Source organism: Physeter macrocephalus, chromosome 13, assembly GCF_002837175.3.
Source record: "Physeter macrocephalus isolate SW-GA chromosome 13, ASM283717v5, whole genome shotgun sequence".
NCBI lineage: Eukaryota > Metazoa > Chordata > Mammalia > Artiodactyla > Physeteridae > Physeter > Physeter macrocephalus.
In genome coordinates, this window is record NC_041226.1 from 69,505,334 (window position 1) to 69,533,013 (window position 27,680).

The 27,680-nt window shown below is 51.4% G+C and overlaps 1 protein-coding gene across 6 annotated transcripts in view; it reads left to right on the forward strand.

Moving 5' to 3' along the window:
- The window catches only part of FARP1 (FERM, ARH/RhoGEF and pleckstrin domain protein 1), a 303,222-nt gene extending 285,112 nt beyond the window's left edge, over positions 1 to 18,110 (forward strand). For all 6 annotated transcript variants that reach the window (XM_024123132.3, XM_024123133.3, XM_055089686.1 and 3 more), the window contains 10 exons: positions 62 to 299; positions 2,734 to 2,864; positions 7,701 to 7,769; positions 8,025 to 8,114; positions 8,746 to 8,828; positions 8,917 to 9,029; positions 9,433 to 9,596; positions 14,449 to 14,556; positions 14,916 to 15,067; positions 16,440 to 18,110. In XM_024123132.3, coding sequence (XP_023978900.1) covers positions 62 to 299; positions 2,734 to 2,864; positions 7,701 to 7,769; positions 8,025 to 8,114; positions 8,746 to 8,828; positions 8,917 to 9,029; positions 9,433 to 9,596; positions 14,449 to 14,556; positions 14,916 to 15,067; positions 16,440 to 16,521 — 1,230 coding nt within the window. In that variant the 3' untranslated portion in view covers positions 16,522 to 18,110. The remainder of the gene's footprint in view (positions 1 to 61; positions 300 to 2,733; positions 2,865 to 7,700; positions 7,770 to 8,024; positions 8,115 to 8,745; positions 8,829 to 8,916; positions 9,030 to 9,432; positions 9,597 to 14,448; positions 14,557 to 14,915; positions 15,068 to 16,439) is intronic.
- Positions 18,111 to 27,680: the final 9,570 nt, after the last annotated feature.

Sequence of the window (27,680 nt, forward strand, 5' to 3'; positions counted from 1 at the left end):
CACTTTCCCCTTTTGTCTCCCCGGCTCCCTGCCCCACCTGCTCCCGGGTCTCGCCCCCCAGCAACTGGCGGCGCATCTGTGGAAGCACAGCGAGGCTCTAGAGGCGCTGGAGACCGGCATCCGGGGCTCCCGGCGGCTGGAGAGCTTGTGCCGAGACTTCGAGCTGCAGAAGGTGTGCTACCTGTCGCTCAACACCTTCCTCCTGCGCCCGCTGCACCGGCTCATGCACTACAAGCAGGTCCTGGAGCGGCTGTGCAAGCACCACCCGCCCAGCCACGCCGACTTCAGGGACTGCCGAGGTGAGTGCTTGGGGGGGCGGGGTGTCTCGGGGGTACTGTGTCCCAAGAGGGGCAGATGTGCCTTTTAGGACCTGGTCAAATATTTTCTGTCCCCTTTTGGTCTTTCACGTAAAGAAGGCGGTGATGATCACGATGGCTTCTCTTTTTCGTCCCCTCTTGCATGCATTTTCTCCTTCCATCCTGCCTGGTTTAGTGCAAAGAACCCTGGAGAAGCTCCGCTTAGACTCAGCCCCTTACAGGAAGCTTTCCTCTCCCTCCCCGGTGGAAACTCATCACCTCCCCTTGGATGGGCCACAGAAAATGGCTGGTAATAAATACTATTCCTCATTGCTGCGGGGCGTTTGTAAGGTCACCCCAATAAGCATTTCACCTGTGTTAACTCTCAGTCTTCACGAGAAGCCTGTGAGACAGTGGTGAGCTCATTTTACATATGAGGGCTACTGAGACCAGAGAAGTTAAGGAACCTTCCCAGAGTCACACAGCTGGAAAGTAAAGGACATGCAGCCTAAACCCAGAACCCATGTTCTCAACCATCCAACCCTCCCTACCGGCTCATGATGACATTACTCACTGTCCCTCGCTCAGCAGCTGGGCCAGGTACTCTGCCAGGTATCTTTCTTACGCGAACACCTTTAATCCTTTAACAACCCCATGAGAGAACTATTGTTATCCCATTTTATAGGTAAGAATACTGAGGCTCAGAGGGGGTAAAGGACTTGTGTCACTCAGCTGGCAAAAGAGCATAGCTGGCATTCCAGACCATGCTTTTCCCACTGGGCCACGCATCGTCTTTTTGAACCTGCGTCCTCTGCCTCGCGTTGTGTGTGGTCTGTTCCTGTCCACGCTCCCTGGCTTGGACCTGCAGCCCCTTGGGGGCCAGGCCCTGAGGCCTGTTGCTGGGTCCCCTGCACTCTGCAGCCAGTCCATGCACAGAACGCACCCTCCGCAGGTGGCTCTTGACAGATAACATGAATTCGCACACCCGTTAGTATGTCAAGACCAGTGTCTCTTGCCTAAAGTATTATAAACTTAATCTTAGTTTTTAGAAAGACAACCAAAGAAAAGATTTGTCAGAGTAGTGAAGACATTGGCAGTTCACGGAAGGGCAACAGAAATGGCTCAAGGCGCGGTTTTGGCTTGAAACAGACCGCGCTGCCCCCTGCCTTGTGCCTTGGTATGTTCTGTCCCTTCTGCTGGGACTCCTCGCCACCACCTCCTGGTCCTTTCCCTGGCACAGTCCTCTTTTAAGGCTTAATCTGTGCCTCACCCTCAAGGCTGGGTGACCCTCCCCCCCATCTGCCTTGTCCTGCCTTTTTGGCAGTCCCGGTTGGCTGTGCCTGGATGAGATGACCTAGGGCCCTTCCCAGCTCCCAGGACTCAGACCTGTGTAGATCTCTTACCCGGCAGGGGGCGAGGGAGAGGGACGTCTCTAGTTTTGCACGTGCTATTCTCAGTCCAACTTGCCTAGTTTTGCATTTTACTATTTTGCTAAACAGTCTCCATTGAGAAAAGTCTATTCTTCACAATTAAATGGCAAAAATGTCTGTTCCCTAGCTGAAAACGTAAGGTGGAATCACTGTAGAAAGACTGGGCAAATCGAGGAATATCTGAATAGATTTCCTGAACGTGAGGGATGCGGAGAGCCAAGAGCTGTTCTAGAATGCTTCTGGGGCCAGGCTGCCATCCGTTTTCCTCTTAGAGCTTTTGCACACCCACCGCACTAAACATTCAGTGCGCGGGAATTGTTTGTTGGACTAAATGGTCATGTCTAAAGACAGAGCACCCAAACCCGTGCTAACGGGGCACCAGCTCCTTTTCCATATTGGAAGCCCGTCAGTATAGGGGAGATGTGCCCACATTGGAAAATTTAGTTTGCAGCTGTTCTTTACAACCATTTTATAAACACTATAAATGTCTGCAGAAGGAAGAACCGGGCTGTGTTGGAATGTTCGTTACCCAGAAGGGTTGCACTACCAGTTAGACCCTTTGCCAGAAAGATCCCTCCTTTGCCCTAGATTTTTTCTATGGCTTTTCTGTGCTCTCTCTGCTCTGTTCTTTCCAGGTAACAGGGAAGGGAGGGAAATCTCTGCCCCTGGGACAGAATTCCAGGCACTCGTATTCCCTTGCTGCTGCCCCTTTATGCCTACAAGTAATTCTAACTGAAGAACAGCTGTACACCACCAAGCTATGAAGGGGGCATTGATATTTTCAAGATGGCTTTGGGGAAACTAAAGCAAAGCCAATCGATACATAAAGTAAATCACTCAATTTTTATTATTGAGAATTAGCAGTGTTTTCCCTAGAAGGATGGCTTCGTTATAGTTCAGCTACAGGAGGATATTACCCTGGAGAACTGATCTTAAAGATATTGGGGGAAAAAATGACCCTCGTCTGCCATTAATGCTGCAGCTTTTGTGTCCATTTCCTTCCTTAGCTGCTTTGGCAGAGATCACGGAAATGGTGGCCCAGCTTCACGGTACGATGATCAAGATGGAGAATTTCCAGAAGCTGCATGAACTCAAGAAAGATTTGATTGGCGTTGACAATCTTGTGATTCCAGGAAGGGTAAGCAGCTGTGCTCTCTGTGTGCTTTGGAGGTAAAGCCAGAAAGACAACATTTAAATGACTTACATTTGAACCTTTTGAATATGGACACTCCCAGGTTAAAATATCCTCCTTCCGAAGTGGCTTCCTTCCCCCCTGGGGGACAATTAGGAAAATGCCTTGAACATTACGGTATCAATTCAAAAATTTTGTGTTAGAAGGAGATAAATCAATCAATCCTTCCACCTCATATGCTGCTTTTTCTCCTTACTGGTTGATCCACTCATTTACTCTTTCCCCACCATATTCTGAGCAGATTTGAGATTGCTTATTTTAGTTTTTAAAATTTAGGTAAATAAAAATGGAAGATAAAGAAAAAAAGAATTTTAAGAATTGGCTAAAATGGCGATAGAAAGCAGAGAAAAAGCTAGTGCGTGAAAGCAGGCAATAAATTCTCATGTAAGAAAAGTATTTTTTTAAAGATGCAATTTACAGGGACTTCCCTGGTGGTCCAGTGGTTAAGACTGTGCTTCCACTGCAGGCGGCACAGGTTCGATCCCTGGTTGGGGAACTAAGATCCCACATGCCATGTGGTGTGGCCAAAAAAAAAAAAAAAAAAAAAAACAAACCAATTTGCATAATGTAATTTTAATTTGGAATTAAAATAACATTTTAGCCAGAACATGATTCTGGGAGAGATGCAAATTCACTTATGCTATTAACCTTTACTTCCCCATGTGCATGACATGTAGGTCATTCACAATAAAATAGGGCTTCGCTATCCAACACACTCTCTCCACGCCAGTGGGCATTTTAAAAATACAGGGTAGCCTGCCTTTTTCCAGTTCTCTTCCTAGGAAGCAGTCATTGACCAGGAATTAAAAATACTAGTCAGTTGCTGTGCCTCGTCAAATCTCTCTGTGGGAAGTTTTTCCACTAGTCCCCTATCTTGAACCTCATCCAGGTTCAGAAGGGAATTTTAGCCCCTTTGATCTGCCTTAATCTTCAGACAAGTATCCCACGTGTCAGGGGCTTCTAGTTTTATCTGACAGGTAGCCTCGCTGGAAACTTTCAATCCGTGTAACTCAGAGACGATAAGGGAACATCCCTCATCTTTTGGGTATTTGGGTCTTTTTGTTGGGAATCCTAATTACAAAGCCGACCAGAATACCAGCTATAAAATGTTGTCAGAAGAGTTATGCAGTAAATGCTGGGTGGAAATTAAAGCTGGGATTCACTTCAGCTCTGCTGGTAAGAAAATCCTGCTGGGACTCAGTACACGACAATCACGTTTACCTATCCATGCAGAAGCCTTGAAAGCCTTGTGGAATCAATGTAATTTTCTCTTAACTTTGGATGTTATAAAATATTTAGCATATCATGCTACATGGCAAACAGAGCATTTGTAAGGAACTTATTTTGAGGAATCGTTTCCACGGTGCTATGAAAAGAGCAGTGGATTGGAGTAGGTGGCCCGGGTTCAATTTCTGGCTCCACCAGAATTGGGATGGCTCACTTACTGGAATGTTCCTTCCCTTCTGTAACATGGGGATCATACCTTCTCTGTCGTAGGTGATACGGATCAAATGAGATTTAATGTGCAAAACTAACACAATAAATACGAATTACCTTCCTCTTCCCCCACCTACACTTATTTGAAGAGTCTAAGTTTATGCTTATTATAATGTCATTGAGTACACGGCACAGCATTGTAGAAGGCACCAGAAGCTTTTCATCAGATACGGGCTCTCTCACCCACCAGCTGACCAGGTGATCTGGGCAAGTTCCTTACTCATTTTGCTCCTCAGTTTCCTTATCTGAAAAACGGGGATGAATTTACAGGCTCACACATGCAGCTAATATAAGCACCCAGCACGTGTCAGGCTCACACCACGTGCTAAATAAAAGAAGGTCATTATTATTGATGAAGCTGAAGTCAGAATTGGGGTGCTGGTTACACACTGCAGACCCGCCTTATCTGCATATTCTTATGTTCATCTGCCCGCTTCACGGTGGCTCACTGTTTCAAAGTCAGCCCTGACTGAAATGGGAAGGAGGAGGGATCCCACACACGGAGGCTAATTGATTATCTTTCTATTTTTTTTTTTAAGTCTTTATTGAATTTGTTACAATATTACTTCTGTTTTATGTTTTTGGTTTTTTTGGCCATGAGGCAACGTGGGATCTTAGCTCCCCTACCAGGGATCGAACCCACACCCCCTGCATTGGGAGGAAAAGTGTTAACCACTGGACCGCCAGGGAAGTATCCTGGTTTTTTGTTTTTGTTTTTGTTTTTTTTTAATTTTAAATTATCGAATAACCTGATGAGTGGAAAGAAGGCTCTGACAGATTTATCTACCAGTGGAATTAGAAAAATTGAGATTTAAAGGTGAGCGGCTAATGTTCCAGATCCCTGCAGTCTAATTCCTCACCCAGCTTTCGGGCATAATCCTGCTTCCCTACCCCTAGGGTCAGGCTGAGATGAGGTCATGTCCTGGAAGGCAGGATTCACCCCCACCACCCCACCACCCCCGGAGGCAAAAGGCCCCAGCACACTCTGGCCTGAGCCAGGCCCCCAGGGTGTGTTTTCTGTCCCTAAGAGTTCTGTGCCTGAGAGTTCTTCCAGGAGGATAGTGGAGGTTCATTTGGATAAAACTCAGAGGCCTGGATATTGTGAATTTCATTCCAGTAGGAAGCAGCTTGAGCTTAAGGATATTAGCAGCCTTTTCTTTTTCTCCTATTTCATGGTTTTTTTAAAAAATTAAAAAACAATTCTGGGCAGGAGGCATTTTCCATCTCCAGCCCTGAGACAGTGATCTGAGTCCATAGCCCTTCTGCAGAAGCTCCATCTTCCCCTTCCCACATCCCCAAGATTCGTTAAGAAAACGCACATATAACAACATCGGATATGCGAGCCGGGAGCAGGAGTGACAGCACAGTAGGGTCACCACCCCTCATTCTCTGATCCCCTTCAGTGATGAAAGCAGCCCCCAAACACCGTTTCTTCATACGGTACCGTTGCTGTCTGATAGCATCCGTCCCATGGACCAGCAAGTATTTGTTATGTGTCACTTTGTTGATCTCCAAAATATGTCAGTTAAATCGCCAGCAGATGTTGTCTTTGATAGACATTTCATAAAGGACCAAAGCAAGGGTCAGGCTGTGCAGAGTCTATAGAATGCAAATGAACTGGTTGAGTCCCTGTTCTTGGCTCCTTAGCTACTGAGGTCACAGGAGAACTAGGTCACAAACAGCCCCAATACTTAGTGACTGAAGACAACCTTTTAGTATATGTCACGGTTTTGTGAGTTGGGAATGGGGCAGGACTCAGCCAGGTGATTCTTCTTTCTGTAGGGCATTGACAGAGGTCCCAGACGGGCTGACCTGGAGGGGCCAAGGCTTACACTTGGCAGACGGCTGGAGGCTGGGCTCAGCTGGGACCGTGCACCTGAGAGCCCATGAGGGCCCTCCCCAACGTGGGTTCAGGGTGGTCTCACTGCTTAATGTGCAGTTTAGGGTTCCCAGAGCAAGTGTTCCCAGGGACAAAGCGGAGGCTTTGTGTAGTTTTATGACCTGGTCTCAGAGGTCACACAGCATCACTTCCATACTCCATTTGTCAAATTGGTCACCAGTCTACCCACATCCAAGGGAAGGGGACAGAGACCAGCCTCTGTGGGAAGAATGTCAAAGAACTTGCAGCTGTGTTTTAAAAGCAGCTCTGTGGAAACATAGTTTGGCGGTTCCTTAATAAGTTAACCACAGAATTTCCTCATGGCCCAGCAATTCCACTCCTGGCTCTATACCCAGAAGAATTGAAAATAGGTGTTCAAACAAAAACTTGAACATGCATGTCTACAGCAGCACTGTTCAGGGTAGCCAGAAGGGGAAACAACTCAAATACCCATCAACAGCCTAAGTGGGTAAACAAAGCGTGCCTTATCCGTGCAGTGGAATATTCAGCCGCAGAGAGGAACGGATTTCTGACACGTGCCACAGCATGGATGAACCTTGAAAACATTATGCTAAGTGAAATAGGCCAGACACAAAAAGCTACATATTACATGTTTGACTTATATGAAATAGGCATATCCATAGAGACAGAAAACAGGTTGGTGGTTGCCAGGTGCTAGGGGAGGCGGAAACGGGGAGTGAGAAATGGGGACTGACTGCTTAATGGTGATGAGGTTTCCTTTTGGGTGATGGAAAGTTGTGGACCTAGATGGTATTGATGAATGCACTAAAGGTCATGCAGGGTAAGTTTTATGTGTATTTTACCACAATTCTTTAAATGATAGTTTTGTGGAGGGTTTCTGAAGTGCCCCTGAATGGTCTGTGCCCTCAGAAGTTTATAGTCGGGAGGGAGAGTTCCTTTCTGGCTCTTTCATCCTAGAACACAGTTACTAGTTTTTGAGAACCAGATTTTAAGTCGTGGAGAAGATTCCTCTATTCACAATTCTCTCCTATGGCGTATCTGTCTTCGTGGTCCCCGGCTGCCACTTTGTGTCCATCCAGGGGCCTTGCCCCCTCCTCGCAGCCAGAAGCCCTGAGGGCCTGGGGGTTAAGTGTAGAGTTATAGGTCCGGGTGTGAACCAGCGCACCGCACAGGCCAGCGGACCTCCGACCGCTAGCTGCTTCTCTGGTAGTGGAGCCAAAGCTAGCCCCTGCCTTGCAGGTTGCTCAGAAGGAGAGGAGCTTAGAGGCGGCACAGCACGGCATTCAGTAAGTAGGAGCTATGACGGATACGATTTTTAGCGTGAAAGGCACCGCGATGGGCGGAAGCATCTCACATCGCGTTGAGTCTGCGCTGACGCGGCTTTGCAGGCTCCGAGGCAGCTCGCGGGTGTGTTTTCTCTGCAGGAATTCATCCGCCTGGGCAGCCTCAGCAAGCTCTCCGGGAAGGGGCTCCAGCAGCGCATGTTCTTCCTGGTAAGTGGTGAGAGCTGTTTGTTCAAGGTGATCGGTGACTTGTGAGCCCATGGAACCAGCAAGGGTCACGGCGCTGGGCCTCGGCCACCCCAGAGGGGGGGTACCTGGGAGGTAGGAGGAGCAACCAGAGCTGCTCAGACTGGAGCTGTTGAGAGCCACGAATTGTCTTGTCGGATTCTGAAAACGTAGTTTCTGTACTTGTTGGTTTCAAACGGAGCCCATTCATCTCAGCCGCGCTTGTCCTTGTTCTTCTAGTTCAACGACGTCTTGCTGTACACGAGCAGGGGGCTGACGGCCTCGAATCAGTTTAAAGTTCACGGGCAGCTCCCGCTCTACGGCATGACCGTGAGTATGCGCCGTGGGCACGGGATGGGGACCTCTGCCTCTGGGCTGCCTGCGGGGTGCAGGAGCCAGTGACAGGGGGAGGGGCTTGACAAGGAAGTGAGAGCATCACAGGCGCTGTGAAAAACCTGGGCCTTGTTAGGGCTCCCCTAGAGGGGCCCCGGGACCTCACTCCCTGTCCCGCACCTGGGATGCACGGCTATGTGCCTTCCAGAATCAAGTGCAGAGGCAAGCTGCCGTGCCTACGTGGCGTGAACTTGCCTTTCACTGCCCGGTGCCTGGCCCCAGGGCCCAGAGAGGCCATCCTCACCGTCCACGTGGAGTGAAGACCAGGAAGCAGCCTTTCTCCCGAGACGTCCAGTGGACGGCCGTCCATATTCTGTGATCCTTGGTGGGCAGAGTCAGGGCGCCGGTGTGGCTTTACCCCCACTCTCTCCTCAGTGGTCGCGTAGAGGGAGGTTTATGGCTCTGACGGAAAAATATAATGCATTTTGACCTTGCTTTCACCCTCCCGATGGGGACTTGTTTGGACTTGGTTCCGCCGAGCTGTAGTCAGTTCGGTGAACGTTTGAAAACGCACCGAGTATTATCCCACCCCCTGCTCGGCAGTGACTTATGAACACTCGCCCCACAGATGGAGGAAAGTGAGGACGAGTGGGGCGTGCCCCACTGCCTCACCCTGAGGGGCCAGCGCCAGTCCATCGTCGTGGCTGCCAGGTAACGCGGGAAGCCTGACCTTTGACCTCGGTGCCCCTCCTCCCCACTGTGGCCTGGAAATACCTGACGTCCATCTCTCCTCCTCCAGTTCTCGGTCCGAGATGGAAAAGTGGGTGGAGGACATACAGATGGCCATTGACTTGGCCGAGAAAAGCAGCGGCCCCGCCCCCGAGTTCCTGGCCAGCAGCCCTCCTGACAGCAGTAAGCGTTGCACGGAAAATTGCCTTACCGATGCGCCCCGTACCCACAGTCTACGTTTGTGTTTTAAGCTAAAAATCAAGGAGCTTACTTTTTATAAAAGTTAGACAGACAAACCAAACCCCTTAAAAGAGAGTGAGCGAGCGGAGAAATCGCGTCTTTTCTGGGCCAGCACTACCGCTTGTCAGCCTCTGGGGGGCGAGGGGCGGGGAGAAAACTGTTAGGGGCTCCCTGGCAGAGGGACTGGCGGACGCCCTGGCCGAGCCCTCGCTGCCAGTGTGACTTCCTGCTCGGTGGGTGCCCGGGACCCCCAGCCTTCCCGTCCCTTTCGGCCCCTGCGAGGGGGCGGGACAGGGGCCCTCCTGGCGAGCAGAGAGGAAAGCGCCGCCTCTTGCTGCCCCCGCAGAGTCCCCGGAGGAGGCGGCGGGCGACCAGGAGTCGGAGGACGACCTCAGCGCCTCGCGCACCTCGCTGGAGCGCCAGGCCCCGCACCGCGGCAACACCATGGTGCACGTGTGCTGGCACCGCAACACCAGCGTCTCCATGGTGGACTTCAGCGTGGCCGTGGAGGTAGGGGCGGGGGGTCCGGCCACGGGCGCCGGCCTTCTGAGCATGCGCGCTCTGGGGGCCAGCAGGTGCACCGGCCTTGGCGTCTGTCCGTTCCCAGGCCGCCTGTACAGTGACGGTTTTCTTTTGTTCTCTGGACCGTGCCCCCTCCTCTCGCGCGGTTAGCCACAGGGCGGGGGCTGTGCGTGCCTTTATTCGTGTGTCCGCGCTGAGAGGTCCGGATGGGCCGCCCAGGCGCCGTTCTTGCTGCGCCCTGGAGCAGCCCCCGGAATCGGGTGCGGGGAGGCGGTATGGTCGGAGAGCTGGTGCCAGCCAGGGCCACAGCAGGTGGGTGTAGTTCATGGAAGAACCTGCAAGAAGCCGGCTCTCGGAGCGTCCCGAAGATCTGGCTTTGGGGATGGGGGCTCTCCCCATATTGCGACCGTGAACCTTCCAGAACTCTCCAAACCTCATTCCCTAAGCGTCCTCCAGGCCAGGTCCATAATCCCTAACCTTTCAGAAGATGCAAAGCCCAGAAAGCTCTAAAACCGCGAAGTTCTCGTCATACCCCACTGACAGCAGAACCTGACCTGACCGGTCAGGAGGCTCTTTATCGGTTTTGTGAGCGCGTCCTGTTTTACTACAGAATCGCTGTGTTTGATTCTGGGCTACAACCCCAGACCCCACTGCCTGGGGTGCCATAGAGGACAGGCACTGGATTATCTTTCTGAAATCTGACAAGTGTGCCCGGCCCAAAAATGTCACATAGGAGATTGTGAGCCAACAACAGCGGTTTGTTTGCTTTCTGAACCAACAGTATGTTGGTTCAAATGAGCCAAACAATTCTTGATGGATAGTCCATAGGGGTTTGCTGAGACTGTTTTCTGGAACTGACCTTCACAGTTCCACGGAACTGCGTTTGTTGAGTTTCCCTGCTACAGCTAATGTTCTAACACCCATGCTTCCTGGTCAAAACACACTCCTCCTCAGGGGGCTGTGTCCCAGCGGCGTGGAGCTCCCCGACAGTGCCTGGCCTTCCCTCTCCTGCACCCGCCCCACAGGGGGCGGGGCTTTCTCCTCCCGAGGGGCTCACCGCACTCATCACCCTCCCTCCCATCACATTTCCACTGCATCTGTTGGCAAAGCTTGCCAAACGGAGACTTCTTCCAGGGAACAGGGATCTTTCCAGCAAGGAGGGAGCAGTGACCATCTGGAGGCAAAAAGTACCTGATCGCATCTATTCTGTCCAGGCTAGTGCAGTGAGGCCAGGGGAAGGGCGGCGTACGGGAGAAATCCTCTTTGCTTCGCTTTCTACTCACCTTTGCAATGTGTAGTCGGGGCTGTGGAGGTGTGCGAATTTGGTAGGCATGAACCTTCCTCCTTAATCCTGGAGGCATGCAGGCGGTTCAAGAATGCAGCCCAGACACAGCTCCTCGAGCCCAGCTTTTCAGGGTGACAGCCTGCACTGGTGCCGTGTGTGTGTGTGTGTGTGTGTGTGTGTGTGTGTGTGTGTGTGTGTGTGTGTGTGTGTGTGTGTGTGTGTGTGTGTGTGTGCGTGTGTGTGTTTGTAAAGAAGAAAAAAATATATATTCTGATCTTAATGACCTGTAATAAATCATAATGGAAAAGAATATGAATGTGTGTGTGTGTGTGTGTGTGTGTGTGTGTGTGTGTGTGTGTGTGTGTCCGTGTGTCCTCAGACCACATTCTGCCCGCCCCCTGCTTGGTTACAGCCCGTCAACGAAGAACAGGGTTTTCCTTTTTTGAGTGGTTATTACAAATATCTTTGATTTTGCCCCTTGGCCCAAAAAGCCTAAAATAGTATTTGGCCCTTTGAGGAAAGGTTTGCTGAACGCTGTAGCCCATGGGAGCGAGCCCTGAGCCAGTGTGGTTTTAAGGTGGCAGTGATGCCGCTTGGATGCTCGTGGAACTGGCGCGTCTGTCGCTCTGTCAATGTCCCTTCCTTGCCCGATCCCCCTTCCCCAGGGCGTGTGGCTTCAAGTCTGGTGTCCGTGCTGGGCTGCTGGGGGTGCCACATGCCCCTGGATGACCGGAGTTGGGGGAAGGGGCACGAGGGAGTGGTGGTTCCTTCCTTCCTGACATGCTTTCTCACCGTCCCCGGCACCAGATTCTCTCTCTTCCAGGGCTCGTGCAGGTAGAAGTGAGTGAGGGGGATGTTTAGGGGCTGCGTGAGATTGAGCTGGCCTCCGCAGCAAGTCTGGGGGCCCGTCGGGGTGTCGACGCTAGGACGGCCAGTGTGAAGCCTTGCGTAGGCTGTAGGGCCAGCGGAGGGCTCAGAGGTGAAACAATCAAAGTTGTGTTGTAAGACGAGCTGGGAGGCAGTGGAGACTGGGGAGAGAGGAGGGTGTTACTCAGCCATCTGAACACAGGTGAGGACCAGGAGGATGGGGTAACTGCAGTGAGAGGGAGAAGTAGGGGTGGGGACCCTCATTTCCCGTGGCTGCCGTAACACATCCGAAACTGCTTAACAGCAGCAGTGTGTCCTCTCACAGTGCTCGAGGCCATAAGTCCACGATCAAGGTGTCAGCAGGGTTGGCTCCTTCTGGAGGCCCTGGTCCAGGTCTCTCTCCTGGCTTCTGGTGGCTGCCAGCCACCCTCGGTGTTCTCTTGGCTTGTGGACACATCACTCCAGTCTCCGCCTCTGTCTCACTTGGGAGGTCTCCCTGTGTATCTGTTTAAAAGTCCTCTTCCTATGAGGACACCAGGCATTGGGGTCAGGACCCACCGTACTCCAGCAGGACCTTCTCTTAACTTGATTGTATCTGCAACGACCCTATTTGTAAATACGGTCATCTTCACAGGTACTGGGACTTTGGGCATGAATAGCTTCTGGGGGGACACGAATCGATCCACAACAGGCATGGAGCAGTTGGGAGCCAAGAAGAGGGAAGAGCGAAGAGGCCTTCCTCCAGTCTGGGAAAGGCAGGGAATGGGCATCAGCCGGTGCCAGACTGGGAATGTTGACGTCTCCCGTAAAGGCAGCACACGGAGACAGACCCAAAGGCCACTTGCGTAGACAGAAGGCTCAGGCTCGTGAGAGCAGCCTAGGGGCCATGTGACCTGAGCAGGAGACTGGAAGTGCCTATGGGAGTGAAGCCAAGGGAGCGAGAGTTTCGGTGGGGCTGGCCACTTTGGAGGGCACTGGGGAGCAAGGAGAGACCAGTGGGTACAATTACTAAGAAGCATCGAATCTGTTAAGCCGGCAAAGCTAGAAGGACTTACTCAGAACGAATACCCTGGCATGTTCCAGGAGGATTCAAGGCTGCTGGCAGAAGTGAAGAGTGTTCTCATGAACCTGCCTTGGGAAAAACACTGGCCTGGAACCTGGTTCATTAATGAAGTGTGTAAACCACACTGTGGGTTCGACTGGCTATTGTTCCAAAGGTAAATGCATCTAAGAGAGAGGTTTTTTGGGGGACTCTGTCTGGAGGAATTTACTTAATCGATTCAGTATAAGGAAAGGAAAACGTGCTGCTCTCCTTCCTCAGAGTGAGACCTGCAGCAAATCTCCCCCTTTTCTTGTGCCTTTCGCCAGGGGGCAAGCGGCAGCCAGCAGGCCTGAGGGCACACTGCCTGCGGTGCCACAGGGCAGCTCTGCTTCCTGTGTTCTGTCTGCCTAAGACGCCGTCTCCCCATCAGACTGCAAGCGACTCACAGCCAGAGCCATTTAAACTCTTCTCACGGGGCCCTTACTTAAGAATGCCTATTGGATTAAATACAGGTTACGGGAGAAGCCCCAAAGGGATGGAATGAAGTAGAAGCAGGGGGTGTGTGTATGTATGTTTTATTGTGGTGCGTTTGCCCGTTTCACCCTTTTGAGGTGAACCATTTAGTGGCAGTGATCATATTCACCATCCATTTCTCTCTCCGTCGAGGCTTCCTGGTGATGAGCTGCTGTCTTGTCAGGGACATGGATGAGGCTTCTTAGGGTCCTCTGAGAGAGGTAACACAGGGGCTTTGGAGAGAAGGCGAGGACGCACAGGCTCCGCTCTTGGCGTCCCCCCCTCGGCTGCCTGTGATTTCACGGTGCCGCTCTGTGCTGGCAGCTCCTGCGGGCCTCAGGAGACCATGGAGCTCCGGAGTTAACCCAGGACGCCCGGAATGCCTGTTCCCACCAGCGTAGGATGGGGGCCTGGAGGCTCCGTGCTGAAATCCAGCGTTGCAGCCGGGGCCACCAGGTGGCGGTCAGGAGCTGCTGGCTGGCGCTGGGCTCCTGGCCGCTGGGAGTTGAGGGTGATGGAGCCTTGCCCACGGATGCCTTAACGAGCACCACCACCGGGGCAGATCTGTCTCCCCATCCGGGAGGTCACAGGTCCAGAAATCAAGGTGGCAGGAGGGCCAAGCTCCCTCTAAACCTGTGTGGGAGGAGGCAGCCTTGCCTCTCCCGGCTGCTGTGGGCTGCTGGCCAGCCCTGGTGTTCTTTGGCTTGTAGACGCATCACTCGAGCACGCCCGTTGTCGCAGGCGCTGCCCTGTGTCTGTCTCCTTCTTTCTTAGAAGGATGTCGGCCGTAGTGCATACGGGCCTATACTCCAGGCCGATCTCCTCCTTAATCCTCCATCTGATGACCCTATTTCCAAATAAGGTCACATTCTGAGGTACTGTGGGGGGGGTAGGATTTCAAGATACATTTGGGGGACAGAATTCAGCCCATCCCCGGTGACAGGAAAATTAAACCAGGCTCACACAGTTCCCCTCCCAGAGCGAAAGGCCGTTTTCTTCAGTCACGCCCAGGAAGCCTGCTCACAGAAGCACGGCCCTGGCTGTGGGCCCCGCTGCACTGTGACAGAGTCGTCCTTTCCACCGGCCCAGGGGTGCCCCAAGCCGGGCTCCTTACAGGCTGACCTGTCTTGCAGAATCAGCTGTCCGGGAACCTGCTGAGGAAATTCAAAAACAGCAACGGCTGGCAGAAGCTGTGGGTGGTCTTCACAAACTTCTGCCTCTTCTTCTACAAGTCGCACCAGGTACGTGCCCAGGGTGGCGGCTGGGGCAGAGCCTGAAGGACCCGCCCTCCTCGGGGAGCAGGCAGCTTTCCTCTGGAAGGATGAACAACTTGACCCCTGAGCCGCCCGGGTGTCGGAGGGGGGCCCGCGGCAGGCTGGGCAAGGCCACGCCCCTCAGGGACCCCGCAGCTCCAAGCGAAGGCTGCCGTTACCCACTTGCCCAAGGGCTGCGCGTCTGCTGGCTGGCTGCGGGGAGGGGGGCGCGGGTGCTGTCACCAGTGGCCGACGCGATGCATCCGGGCCCGGACCTCAGCCCAGACCAGCTGCTGCGGGCAGGTGCCACAGCTGCGGCTGCTCCCTCCTTCTGTGCCCCCTTCCAGGACAGTCACCCCCTCGCCAGCCTGCCTCTGCTTGGGTACTCGCTCACCATTCCCTCAGAGTCCGAGGACATCCACAAGGATTACGTGTTCAAGCTGCATTTCAAGTCCCACGTGTACTACTTCAGGGCTGAAAGTGAATACACGTTTGAAAGGTAAAAGTCCCCTACACAGGGCACCCGCAGAGAAAGGACACTCTTCTTCTTCTGAGCAGCCGGGGGTGTCTCCCAAGTGAACAAGGCCTCCTCGCAGCAGCTACTTGCTGCCTGGGCACTGACTCCCTTCCAGGATGGGCTTCTTGTTCTCACCCTGCTACTTGCTTAAAATGAAAGCGCTTCGTAAGATCTGGGCTCTGTCCGCCCAATGCGAGTACTGTTCTCACAGGTGGAACCGTGACTTTCCCTGGGACACATCAGCCCAAAACCTGTACGCTAGTTCACAGCACGCAGGGTACACTTTTCCATCTCTAACTTGTGTTTTTAGTCGATGGCTACAGTAGATGCTTCATCCCGTGGCCAAAAGGCTAAGTAAGCTTCAAGTCAAAAGACCACGTAAGGAAGGAAAAAAAAATCTTAGTGCCTCTTAGAGTTAGTTACCTTACCAATGAGACTGGCTCCATGGTGTGGAGACCCAGGGCAGTGGTCTTCCTTTAGCCAAGAAGTGAAGGAGCCAGGCTCTCCCGGTGATCGTGGGGCAGGCTCTGAAAGCAGTGTCACTGCTGAACCACCAAGGGGTGGTCCTTGGGCACCAGACCAGACAGGGCAGCTGCTGCCACCCCCGAGGGAGAAACTCTTCTCCTGAGAACCCACAAGGGCTTCCGATCAATGGGCCCGTCGTCCGTGCACAAACTCACGTAAAGTTAGTTCACGGGAAACAGCACAGTGGTTTAAGACCACGGTCGAAGCCGCCGTTGACACCCACCCACCCCAGAGCAGCGGGGCCCTAAGCTACACTGCTTGAAAAGGGAGCCCAGAGGGTAGCACTCCTCAAATTCGATCCTGGACTGGAAAACCGAGATGCCGTCACTGCTGGGGCAGGGAGCACGTAGCCTTGCAGGGTAAGGCCCTGGGATTAGGGATTTCTAAAGCCCTCTAAGCTCCACAAAGGCGGGACGCTGGGCCGCCCCAGGTCTCCTCCCCCTGGCACTCCCGACCGGACGTGGTAGACCAGAGGACGCTTTGTTGTTGCGGGTGGGGGGGCACTCAGCCGTAGCCCGGGCCTCTCTGCCCACTGGCTCTAGCCCACAAACAGCCCCGCCTCGGGCACGTCTGCAGAATGAGCGTGGTCCTCAGGAGTACCTGGAGGAGGCCTTAACCCCGCTTTCCTTTGCCTGGAAGCTAGGAGCTCATGTGAGACCTCTCTTGCTACAGAAGCAGATTATACGCCAGGCAGTATTAGGTCACGCTGGGGCTTTGTAAGTAACGACCCCCAGGGGTCATGAAGCCGTAACCAACAAGAAAAGCAGACTTCAGAGACGCGGGCTGATAAACAGGGGCCCCTGACGGTTATTTCACTTTCTTGTCCTAGATGGATGGAGGTGATCCGAAGTGCCACCAGCTCGGCCTCCCGTGCCCACGTTCTGAGTCACAAAGAATCTCACGTGTATTGATGGCAGGACGGGACACATGTGCTGATTGTTTCAGCAGTGGCGACTTTCCCGGAAGACATTTTCTTTCTTCTGTATTAATGAAGCCTAGTGAAATTAACACCTCTCTGTCTGGAAAACAAAATAATACATGGTTTCACAGCGACTCTCATCTGTCTCCACAGAAGCATTTTAAACCTTGTCTTTGCAGCTGTTAATTTCTCATCGGAACGGGACCGCACCCCTGCCTTCAACGCGGGTGGCGTCTCGGCCGTCATGCCCTCGGTGGGCTGTCTTCAGCTTGTGCCAGTATTAAAACATTGTCACGGATGGAGTGCCGAATGACATTTTTTTCCCTCCGCAACTGCACCTTAAAGTCAGTACAAACGCACCCATGCAACCAAAAGACAGGGCAAGGGCTCTTTTTTTTTTTAAAAAAGATGATTGATTGATAAACTTTTATGATTTTGATTTCTAGGCTGCTGCATTTTACAAAATGGATTTTCCATCGTTTGTTTGCGACACACTTCGCAGTCTTAAGCAAATGAGATCATTTTCAGATTTTTTTTCTCACTCTTTCTACTTTTATAATGATTGATAGAAAATTAGTAGGATTTTACTTTTTTGATAAATGAGCAGTTTGTGTTCCACTGGGGGCTGCAGGCTCCAGTGAAACGCTGGTTCCCAGACCTACTTCTTGGCACAAGTTGACCAAATTGTTTAAGCGATGACTATTTACAAAGTGTAGCGGGTGGTTTTCTGTTAAGAGAAGCGGAGATCCAGCGCGCTCTCTGGATCTGGACTGTCGGTGTACTGAGTGGCGTATCCGATGGGAGGGTAGTAAGCTGTGGTGTTTTGCTGTATGTTTCACAAGCATGAGAACCTGTATGGCAGTGACCAGGGCCATTTGTGCTGTGTTAACGTTGTGGAGCGTGTCTGAGCTTCCCGTGGATGCAGGAGCTCTGAGTCACAGTGCATAGTCCCCTGGCTCCCGTGATCATACCCGTATCCTACTGCAACTGTGGTTTGGAACTGCACACTCAATAGTGGTATATATATCGTGCCTGTCTTCACAAACCATTCTTTTCTCCTTTTTGTACTCACCCCCCCCCACCCGCCCAAACCACCGCCCCCCCCGGCCTGGGGTATATGGACGTATGACATTGCACATCCTTGACAGACAGTCGGACAACACAGGGAACAGGGTTCCAGTAACTACTGGGGCCCACTAGTCAAAATCCGTTTGCCTATTCTCCATGGGGATCCGGTGGCTGCTATTCCCTTGGTATTGTTGAACCCTTTCCTGATGCCGCCCCCAGAGGGGGCGACCCATCCAACACGGTTCCCTTCCAGTGCCCCACACCACAGCTGGGGGCCGCCCTCACCTAAGACACCCAGGACCACCCCGACTGGGGGGCTGTGACCGGCGTACGTGGAAACATATAAATGGACGATGAGTAGCTCGAGATGTGTGTGAATCATTTGCCTTACAGTCTGTACAGACGGTTTTAAGTACTAACAAAAGGGAATAAAAATACCTCATGCCACAAAATCCAGCATCCTTAAGTTTTAAGGCAAAACAACCAACCTCGTCTCTTGTCTTTGACTGAATCTCAGGCAGGTGGGTCGGGGAGTCAGCTGGTCACAGCACGCAGGGTACACTTTTCCATCTCTAACTTGTGTTTTTAGTCGATGGCTACAGTAGATGCTTCATCCCGTGGCCAAAAGGCTAAGTAAGCTTCAAGTCAAAAGACCACGTAAGGAAGGAAAAAAACATCTTAGTGCCTCTTAGAGTTAGTTACCTTACCAATGAGACTGGCTCCATGGTGTGGAGACCCAGGGCAGTGGTCTTCCTTTAGCCAAGAAGTGAAGGAGCCAGGCTCTCCCGGTGATCGTGGGGCAGGCTCTGAAAGCAGTGTCACTGCTGAACCACCAAGGGGTGGTCCTTGGGCACCAGACCAGACAGGGCAGCTGCTGCCACCCCCGAGGGAGAAACTCTTCTCCTGAGAACCCACAAGGGCTTCCGATCAATGGGCCCGTCGTCCGTGCACAAACTCACGTAAAGTTAGTTCACGGGAAACAGCACAGTGGTTTAAGACCACGGTCGAAGCCGCCGTTGACACCCACCCACCCCAGAGCAGCGGGGCCCTAAGCTACACTGCTTGAAAAGGGAGCCCAGAGGGTAGCACTCCTCAAATTCGATCCTGGACTGGAAAACCGAGATGCCGTCACTGCTGGGGCAGGGAGCACGTAGCCTTGCAGGGTAAGGCCCTGGGATTAGGGATTTCTAAAGCCCTCTAAGCTCCACAAAGGCGGGACGCTGGGCCGCCCCAGGTCTCCTCCCCCTGGCACTCCCGACCGGACGTGGTAGACCAGAGGACGCTTTGTTGTTGCGGGTGGGGGGGCACTCAGCCGTAGCCCGGGCCTCTCTGCCCACTGGCTCTAGCCCACAAACAGCCCCGCCTCGGGCACGTCTGCAGAATGAGCGTGGTCCTCAGGAGTACCTGGAGGAGGCCTTAACCCCGCTTTCCTTTGCCTGGAAGCTAGGAGCTCATGTGAGACCTCTCTTGCTACAGAAGCAGATTATACGCCAGGCAGTATTAGGTCACGCTGGGGCTTTGTAAGTAACGACCCCCAGGGGTCATGAAGCCGTAACCAACAAGAAAAGCAGACTTCAGAGACGCGGGCTGATAAACAGGGGCCCCTGACGGTTATTTCACTTTCTTGTCCTAGATGGATGGAGGTGATCCGAAGTGCCACCAGCTCGGCCTCCCGTGCCCACGTTCTGAGTCACAAAGAATCTCACGTGTATTGATGGCAGGACGGGACACATGTGCTGATTGTTTCAGCAGTGGCGACTTTCCCGGAAGACATTTTCTTTCTTCTGTATTAATGAAGCCTAGTGAAATTAACACCTCTCTGTCTGGAAAACAAAATAATACATGGTTTCACAGCGACTCTCATCTGTCTCCACAGAAGCATTTTAAACCTTGTCTTTGCAGCTGTTAATTTCTCATCGGAACGGGACCGCACCCCTGCCTTCAACGCGGGTGGCGTCTCGGCCGTCATGCCCTCGGTGGGCTGTCTTCAGCTTGTGCCAGTATTAAAACATTGTCACGGATGGAGTGCCGAATGACATTTTTTTCCCTCCGCAACTGCACCTTAAAGTCAGTACAAACGCACCCATGCAACCAAAAGACAGGGCAAGGGCTCTTTTTTTTTTTAAAAAAGATGATTGATTGATAAACTTTTATGATTTTGATTTCTAGGCTGCTGCATTTTACAAAATGGATTTTCCATCGTTTGTTTGCGACACACTTCGCAGTCTTAAGCAAATGAGATCATTTTCAGATTTTTTTTCTCACTCTTTCTACTTTTATAATGATTGATAGAAAATTAGTAGGATTTTACTTTTTTGATAAATGAGCAGTTTGTGTTCCACTGGGGGCTGCAGGCTCCAGTGAAACGCTGGTTCCCAGACCTACTTCTTGGCACAAGTTGACCAAATTGTTTAAGCGATGACTATTTACAAAGTGTAGCGGGTGGTTTTCTGTTAAGAGAAGCGGAGATCCAGCGCGCTCTCTGGATCTGGACTGTCGGTGTACTGAGTGGCGTATCCGATGGGAGGGTAGTAAGCTGTGGTGTTTTGCTGTATGTTTCACAAGCATGAGAACCTGTATGGCAGTGACCAGGGCCATTTGTGCTGTGTTAACGTTGTGGAGCGTGTCTGAGCTTCCCGTGGATGCAGGAGCTCTGAGTCACAGTGCATAGTCCCCTGGCTCCCGTGATCATACCCGTATCCTACTGCAACTGTGGTTTGGAACTGCACACTCAATAGTGGTATATATATCGTGCCTGTCTTCACAAACCATTCTTTTCTCCTTTTTGTACTCACCCCCCCCCACCCGCCCAAACCACCGCCCCCCCCGGCCTGGGGTATATGGACGTATGACATTGCACATCCTTGACAGACAGTCGGACAACACAGGGAACAGGGTTCCAGTAACTACTGGGGCCCACTAGTCAAAATCCGTTTGCCTATTCTCCATGGGGATCCGGTGGCTGCTATTCCCTTGGTATTGTTGAACCCTTTCCTGATGCCGCCCCCAGAGGGGGCGACCCATCCAACACGGTTCCCTTCCAGTGCCCCACACCACAGCTGGGGGCCGCCCTCACCTAAGACACCCAGGACCACCCCGACTGGGGGGCTGTGACCGGCGTACGTGGAAACATATAAATGGACGATGAGTAGCTCGAGATGTGTGTGAATCATTTGCCTTACAGTCTGTACAGACGGTTTTAAGTACTAACAAAAGGGAATAAAAATACCTCATGCCACAAAATCCAGCATCCTTAAGTTTTAAGGCAAAACAACCAACCTCGTCTCTTGTCTTTGACTGAATCTCAGGCAGGTGGGTCGGGGAGTCAGCTGGTCATTGGGTGGGGGGGGGGGGGGCGCGGTGAATGAGCTGCTGAGTCTGTTCTCAAGACAAACAACGTATCTTGATACGTATGTGATACTTTTCTCTGCTTCTTCCAACCTGGGACCGGGAAAGCAGAACATTTCCAGGAGACTGACAGTCAGAGGCTCTAGAAGACAAGGGGTGAGGGCAAGGTAGGCAGGGAGGGGACTGGGAAGCCTTTGACCCCAGTCCCTGGGCCGCTGAGATGGCGGAATCATGAGCTGCTCCCTCCAAAAGTCACACCTGTCACTCACCTCTACAAGGCTTGGAGACAAGGTGGTCTCCTAAGTCAGTCTTCTGCTCCCAGCTATGATTCACACCTGTGTCCCCCTGTGACTTCAAAGAAAACCTAAGTGCAAATCATGTAGGCGATTCAGACCACTCCCAAGCTGCCGGAAACGGATGGAGTTTCAGAGACACCCGCTATCTCAGTCCTTTCTGGCTGCTGTAACAAACATACCATCAACTGCGTGGCTTATAAACAAATTATCTGTCTTACAGTTTGGAGGCTGGAAGTCCAAGATCAAGGTCCCGGCAGATTCAGTATCTGGTGAGGGCCCACTTCCTGGCTCACAGATGGCCATCTTCCCACTGTGTCCTCACGTGGTGGAAGGGGTGAAGGGTCGCTGTGGAGTCAGGGCACTAATCCCAGTCCTGAGGGCTCCACCCTCATGACCTAATCATCCCCAAAGGCTCCCACCTCCTAATGCCATCACACTGGGGCTCAGGATCTCAACATAGAAATTCAGAGGTGCGGGGGACACAAACATTGTCTACTCCCCCTCTACACACAAGACACAATTACAAAAAGAATTATTCCTGTGAACTTTCTTGACCCTTGCATGATACCCTGTGCTTAAGAACACACCTTGCAGCACTCCTCAGTCACTGCCATATTTTATAGCAGAAATACGCAAGCCACGTTTAAGGAAGAAAATATAAAAATGCTCATAAATGACCTATGTTTTGCCAAAAGAAAGGTACAAAATGCTGCGTTCAAACTAATCGCTTCAAAAGACCACTTGGAGAACAAAACCGTCAGATTGGGAAGGTGTGTGGCCCTTGGTTACAGCGAGACAATCACACGACTGTGACAGTGCCGAGGCCTCCAGACCACACGGGTGCAGCCAGTGCAGAAAAAGATCACTTCAAAAAGGTGTCGACCCCCAGCCAGACACAGCCCCCAACCTCCCAAGCGGCCGTCTGTGCTTCCGGGTGAAGCCACCCAGCCCACAAACAGCCCCGCCTCGGGCACGTCTGCAGAATGAGCGTGGTCCTCAGGAGTACCTGGAGGAGGCCTTAACCCCGCTTTCCTTTGCCTGGAAGCTAGGAGCTCATGTGAGACCTCTCTTGCTACAGAAGCAGATTATACGCCAGGCAGTATTAGGTCACGCTGGGGCTTTGTAAGTAACGACCCCCAGGGGTCATGAAGCCGTAACCAACAAGAAAAGCAGACTTCAGAGACGCGGGCTGATAAACAGGGGCCCCTGACGGTTATTTCACTTTCTTGTCCTAGATGGATGGAGGTGATCCGAAGTGCCACCAGCTCGGCCTCCCGTGCCCACGTTCTGAGTCACAAAGAATCTCACGTGTATTGATGGCAGGACGGGACACATGTGCTGATTGTTTCAGCAGTGGCGACTTTCCCGGAAGACATTTTCTTTCTTCTGTATTAATGAAGCCTAGTGAAATTAACACCTCTCTGTCTGGAAAACAAAATAATACATGGTTTCACAGCGACTCTCATCTGTCTCCACAGAAGCATTTTAAACCTTGTCTTTGCAGCTGTTAATTTCTCATCGGAACGGGACCGCACCCCTGCCTTCAACGCGGGTGGCGTCTCGGCCGTCATGCCCTCGGTGGGCTGTCTTCAGCTTGTGCCAGTATTAAAACATTGTCACGGATGGAGTGCCGAATGACATTTTTTTCCCTCCGCAACTGCACCTTAAAGTCAGTACAAACGCACCCATGCAACCAAAAGACAGGGCAAGGGCTCTTTTTTTTTTTAAAAAAGATGATTGATTGATAAACTTTTATGATTTTGATTTCTAGGCTGCTGCATTTTACAAAATGGATTTTCCATCGTTTGTTTGCGACACACTTCGCAGTCTTAAGCAAATGAGATCATTTTCAGATTTTTTTTCTCACTCTTTCTACTTTTATAATGATTGATAGAAAATTAGTAGGATTTTACTTTTTTGATAAATGAGCAGTTTGTGTTCCACTGGGGGCTGCAGGCTCCAGTGAAACGCTGGTTCCCAGACCTACTTCTTGGCACAAGTTGACCAAATTGTTTAAGCGATGACTATTTACAAAGTGTAGCGGGTGGTTTTCTGTTAAGAGAAGCGGAGATCCAGCGCGCTCTCTGGATCTGGACTGTCGGTGTACTGAGTGGCGTATCCGATGGGAGGGTAGTAAGCTGTGGTGTTTTGCTGTATGTTTCACAAGCATGAGAACCTGTATGGCAGTGACCAGGGCCATTTGTGCTGTGTTAACGTTGTGGAGCGTGTCTGAGCTTCCCGTGGATGCAGGAGCTCTGAGTCACAGTGCATAGTCCCCTGGCTCCCGTGATCATACCCGTATCCTACTGCAACTGTGGTTTGGAACTGCACACTCAATAGTGGTATATATATCGTGCCTGTCTTCACAAACCATTCTTTTCTCCTTTTTGTACTCACCCCCCCCCACCCGCCCAAACCACCGCCCCCCCCGGCCTGGGGTATATGGACGTATGACATTGCACATCCTTGACAGACAGTCGGACAACACAGGGAACAGGGTTCCAGTAACTACTGGGGCCCACTAGTCAAAATCCGTTTGCCTATTCTCCATGGGGATCCGGTGGCTGCTATTCCCTTGGTATTGTTGAACCCTTTCCTGATGCCGCCCCCAGAGGGGGCGACCCATCCAACACGGTTCCCTTCCAGTGCCCCACACCACAGCTGGGGGCCGCCCTCACCTAAGACACCCAGGACCACCCCGACTGGGGGGCTGTGACCGGCGTACGTGGAAACATATAAATGGACGATGAGTAGCTCGAGATGTGTGTGAATCATTTGCCTTACAGTCTGTACAGACGGTTTTAAGTACTAACAAAAGGGAATAAAAATACCTCATGCCACAAAATCCAGCATCCTTAAGTTTTAAGGCAAAACAACCAACCTCGTCTCTTGTCTTTGACTGAATCTCAGGCAGGTGGGTCGGGGAGTCAGCTGGTCATTGGGTGGGGGGGGGGGGGGCGCGGTGAATGAGCTGCTGAGTCTGTTCTCAAGACAAACAACGTATCTTGATACGTATGTGATACTTTTCTCTGCTTCTTCCAACCTGGGACCGGGAAAGCAGAACATTTCCAGGAGACTGACAGTCAGAGGCTCTAGAAGACAAGGGGTGAGGGCAAGGTAGGCAGGGAGGGGACTGGGAAGCCTTTGACCCCAGTCCCTGGGCCGCTGAGATGGCGGAATCATGAGCTGCTCCCTCCAAAAGTCACACCTGTCACTCACCTCTACAAGGCTTGGAGACAAGGTGGTCTCCTAAGTCAGTCTTCTGCTCCCAGCTATGATTCACACCTGTGTCCCCCTGTGACTTCAAAGAAAACCTAAGTGCAAATCATGTAGGCGATTCAGACCACTCCCAAGCTGCCGGAAACGGATGGAGTTTCAGAGACACCCGCTATCTCAGTCCTTTCTGGCTGCTGTAACAAACATACCATCAACTGCGTGGCTTATAAACAAATTATCTTTCTTACAGTTTGGAGGCTGGAAGTCCAAGATCAAGGTCCCGGCAGATTCAGTATCTGGTGAGGGCCCACTTCCTGGCTCACAGATGGCCATCTTCCCACTGTGTCCTCACGTGGTGGAAGGGGTGAAGGGTCGCTGTGGAGTCAGGGCACTAATCCCAGTCCTGAGGGCTCCACCCTCATGACCTAATCATCCCCAAAGGCTCCCACCTCCTAATGCCATCACACTGGGGCTCAGGATCTCAACATAGAAATTCAGAGGTGCGGGGGACACAAACATTGTCTACTCCCCCTCTACACACAAGACACAATTACAAAAAGAATTATTCCTGTGAACTTTCTTGACCCTTGCATGATACCCTGTGCTTAAGAACACACCTTGCAGCACTCCTCAGTCACTGCCATATTTTATAGCAGAAATACGCAAGCCACGTTTAAGGAAGAAAATATAAAAATGCTCATAAATGACCTATGTTTTGCCAAAAGAAAGGTACAAAATGCTGCGTTCAAACTAATCGCTTCAAAAGACCACTTGGAGAACAAAACCGTCAGATTGGGAAGGTGTGTGGCCCTTGGTTACAGCGAGACAATCACACGACTGTGACAGTGCCGAGGCCTCCAGACCACACGGGTGCAGCCAGTGCAGAAAAAGATCACTTCAAAAAGGTGTCGACCCCCAGCCAGACACAGCCCCCAACCTCCCAAGCGGCCGTCTGTGCTTCCGGGTGAAGCCACCCAGCCATCCATCAGCAGTGTGGGCAGAGAAGCCGCTAACTGCTGGGGTTCAGCGTCCAGAGGCTTCCGAGCGGCAGTCAATCTACCTTAAGTGCTGAGCTCACGGGTCTGGCTAAATACCACCAGCGGTTTATAGGCCCGAGGCAGGTCCTGTTGTAGCTCTGGTACCTGGTCTGTCTTTTAATAAAGGACTTGAGGTGGACAAACGCTAGCCTCGAGCAGAGGCCCTTAAAAACCTATCAGCTGATTTTTCTCTGTCTACAGAAAGTAACAAACCAGAAGAGACTGTAGGGGGAGGTGACCCACTTTCAAAAGCCTGTCAAAGCACATCTTCCCCGAGAAGCTTCGTCAACAGAAGACGTTTCCAATAAACTCAATAGAGTAATTTGCCGCTTTGCCTGGGAGACGGCGCTGTGTTGTTACCGTCCAGTGACTGCAGGGCAGCTACTAACCATTCACAGCACCTCACTTAGCTGGGATCCCGTCTGCCAATCAGTGGAACCATCACTCATATTTGACATGGCGGTCAGCCAGCGTCAGGTCTTGAAACCACTGTCCATTTGCAAATCTGAAGAACTCTAGACCAGAAAGCTGCTGTCTACTCTGGCGCTCTCAAGATCAGACAAGCAGCACGCCTCGGGGAACACTGCTCCATTTCTTTGATTCTTTCTCCAGCAACGGACAAAACTGATCTCGGGCTCACGCCTCACACAGGGAAACAAACAGCTCCGTCATACAGAATACTCTCCGAAACACAGAACGAAATTTTCTCAATTTTTATTGTCCAAGTTAACAAACTCGCACGATAACAATTTGGTTCTATTTCCCCTAACCACAATATATCCCTTAGAGAAATTAATCCAAATCTACCTTTAATTAAAAAATCACGACAATTTTAAGAGTTTAAAAACTAGCTCCGTTCCATTAACCAACCAAAACAATAAGCACCCTTCAGACGTCTCTAGCTCAGGCCTCTGTCCTCTCCCTGTAACATCCAGGCCACCGGGCCAGCAGATAACTGACCTTCCGTCCTCAAGTTTACCCAGTAATTTCCCTGCTTCCAAAAGCCTTTGTATTCCACCTCAAGAACTGCTACTCCAACAAGAGATGACAACGATTCGTTTCAACAAACAAAAAATGTCACACGTACTCAAAATCAGTCAAGAATGGCTGCAAGAACTATTTCCCACCCCAGAGACCCAGAGGTTATTAACCCCCTTGGCAAGCAGGACGCTGCCACAAGCCAAGAAAAATGCAGACACCTGGCGGACAGACTGGTGGACACCAGCTCCTTTAAGAAAACCAACAACCTTCCCTCCAGGTCCCTGCGAAGACAGCAGTTTTACAGATCAGCAATATTCACCCATATCTTCTCAGGACCGTTTTTTAAAGTTGCACAGGGAGCTGACCTGGACATTCCACAGCTTGAATGGGGGCACTTCTTTCCGGAGCCACACACACACACGCGCGCACACACACACACGCACGCACGGCAGATGCACTGCCCTCTCAAGAGTCACGTTCCAAGGAGAGTATGCAAAATCTGTGTTATAAAATTTATTTGTGTAAGCATTCAGACATGTTTAGGTGGGAAAGATGATACACAGATTTCACTACAAGGTGCAACAGAAAACCCTACTGGAAGGACGGTACAGCTGGCGCAGGACTGGCAGGGCACGAATGAAAGTGAGACGAGAACACTTCATCGGGGAGAAATTTAAAATAATAATTTAAAGCTTCATGAGGCAAGGTATGTTCCAATTTAAAACACTAAGAAATAGTACCATCGATGAAAAAGGAAATCAACTTCTAAGTGTACCAAAAGGGTTGTAGGGCAAACAAGAGGAAAATTTGCATTTGTTGAGGTACAAATATAGGAGTGTTCCATAAGAGGGGCGTTAATTATTATTAATGGCAAACCCTGCAAATACAAAGTAAAACCCAAATCACTGGTCACATAATTCAAAATTTACATGTAATAAAGGCAAGGCAATAGACTCAAGTTACGGCCTGTCAAATATTTACCCCACTGACAGTATCTACAGAAGCACTTGGCCAGTGTGTACACAGTGATCCCTATGCACGCCAAAAGGGTTTCCTTAAAAATGACACTATATACAAATCTGTACACTGATCCACCAGAGCGATTCTCCGTCTCCCAGGGAGGGGGAGTTATCAACGTAAAGCAGGATACCTGAGGTTTCATTTCTTCAGTCACCTTATCATAATCCCAAATATACATTTCAGGG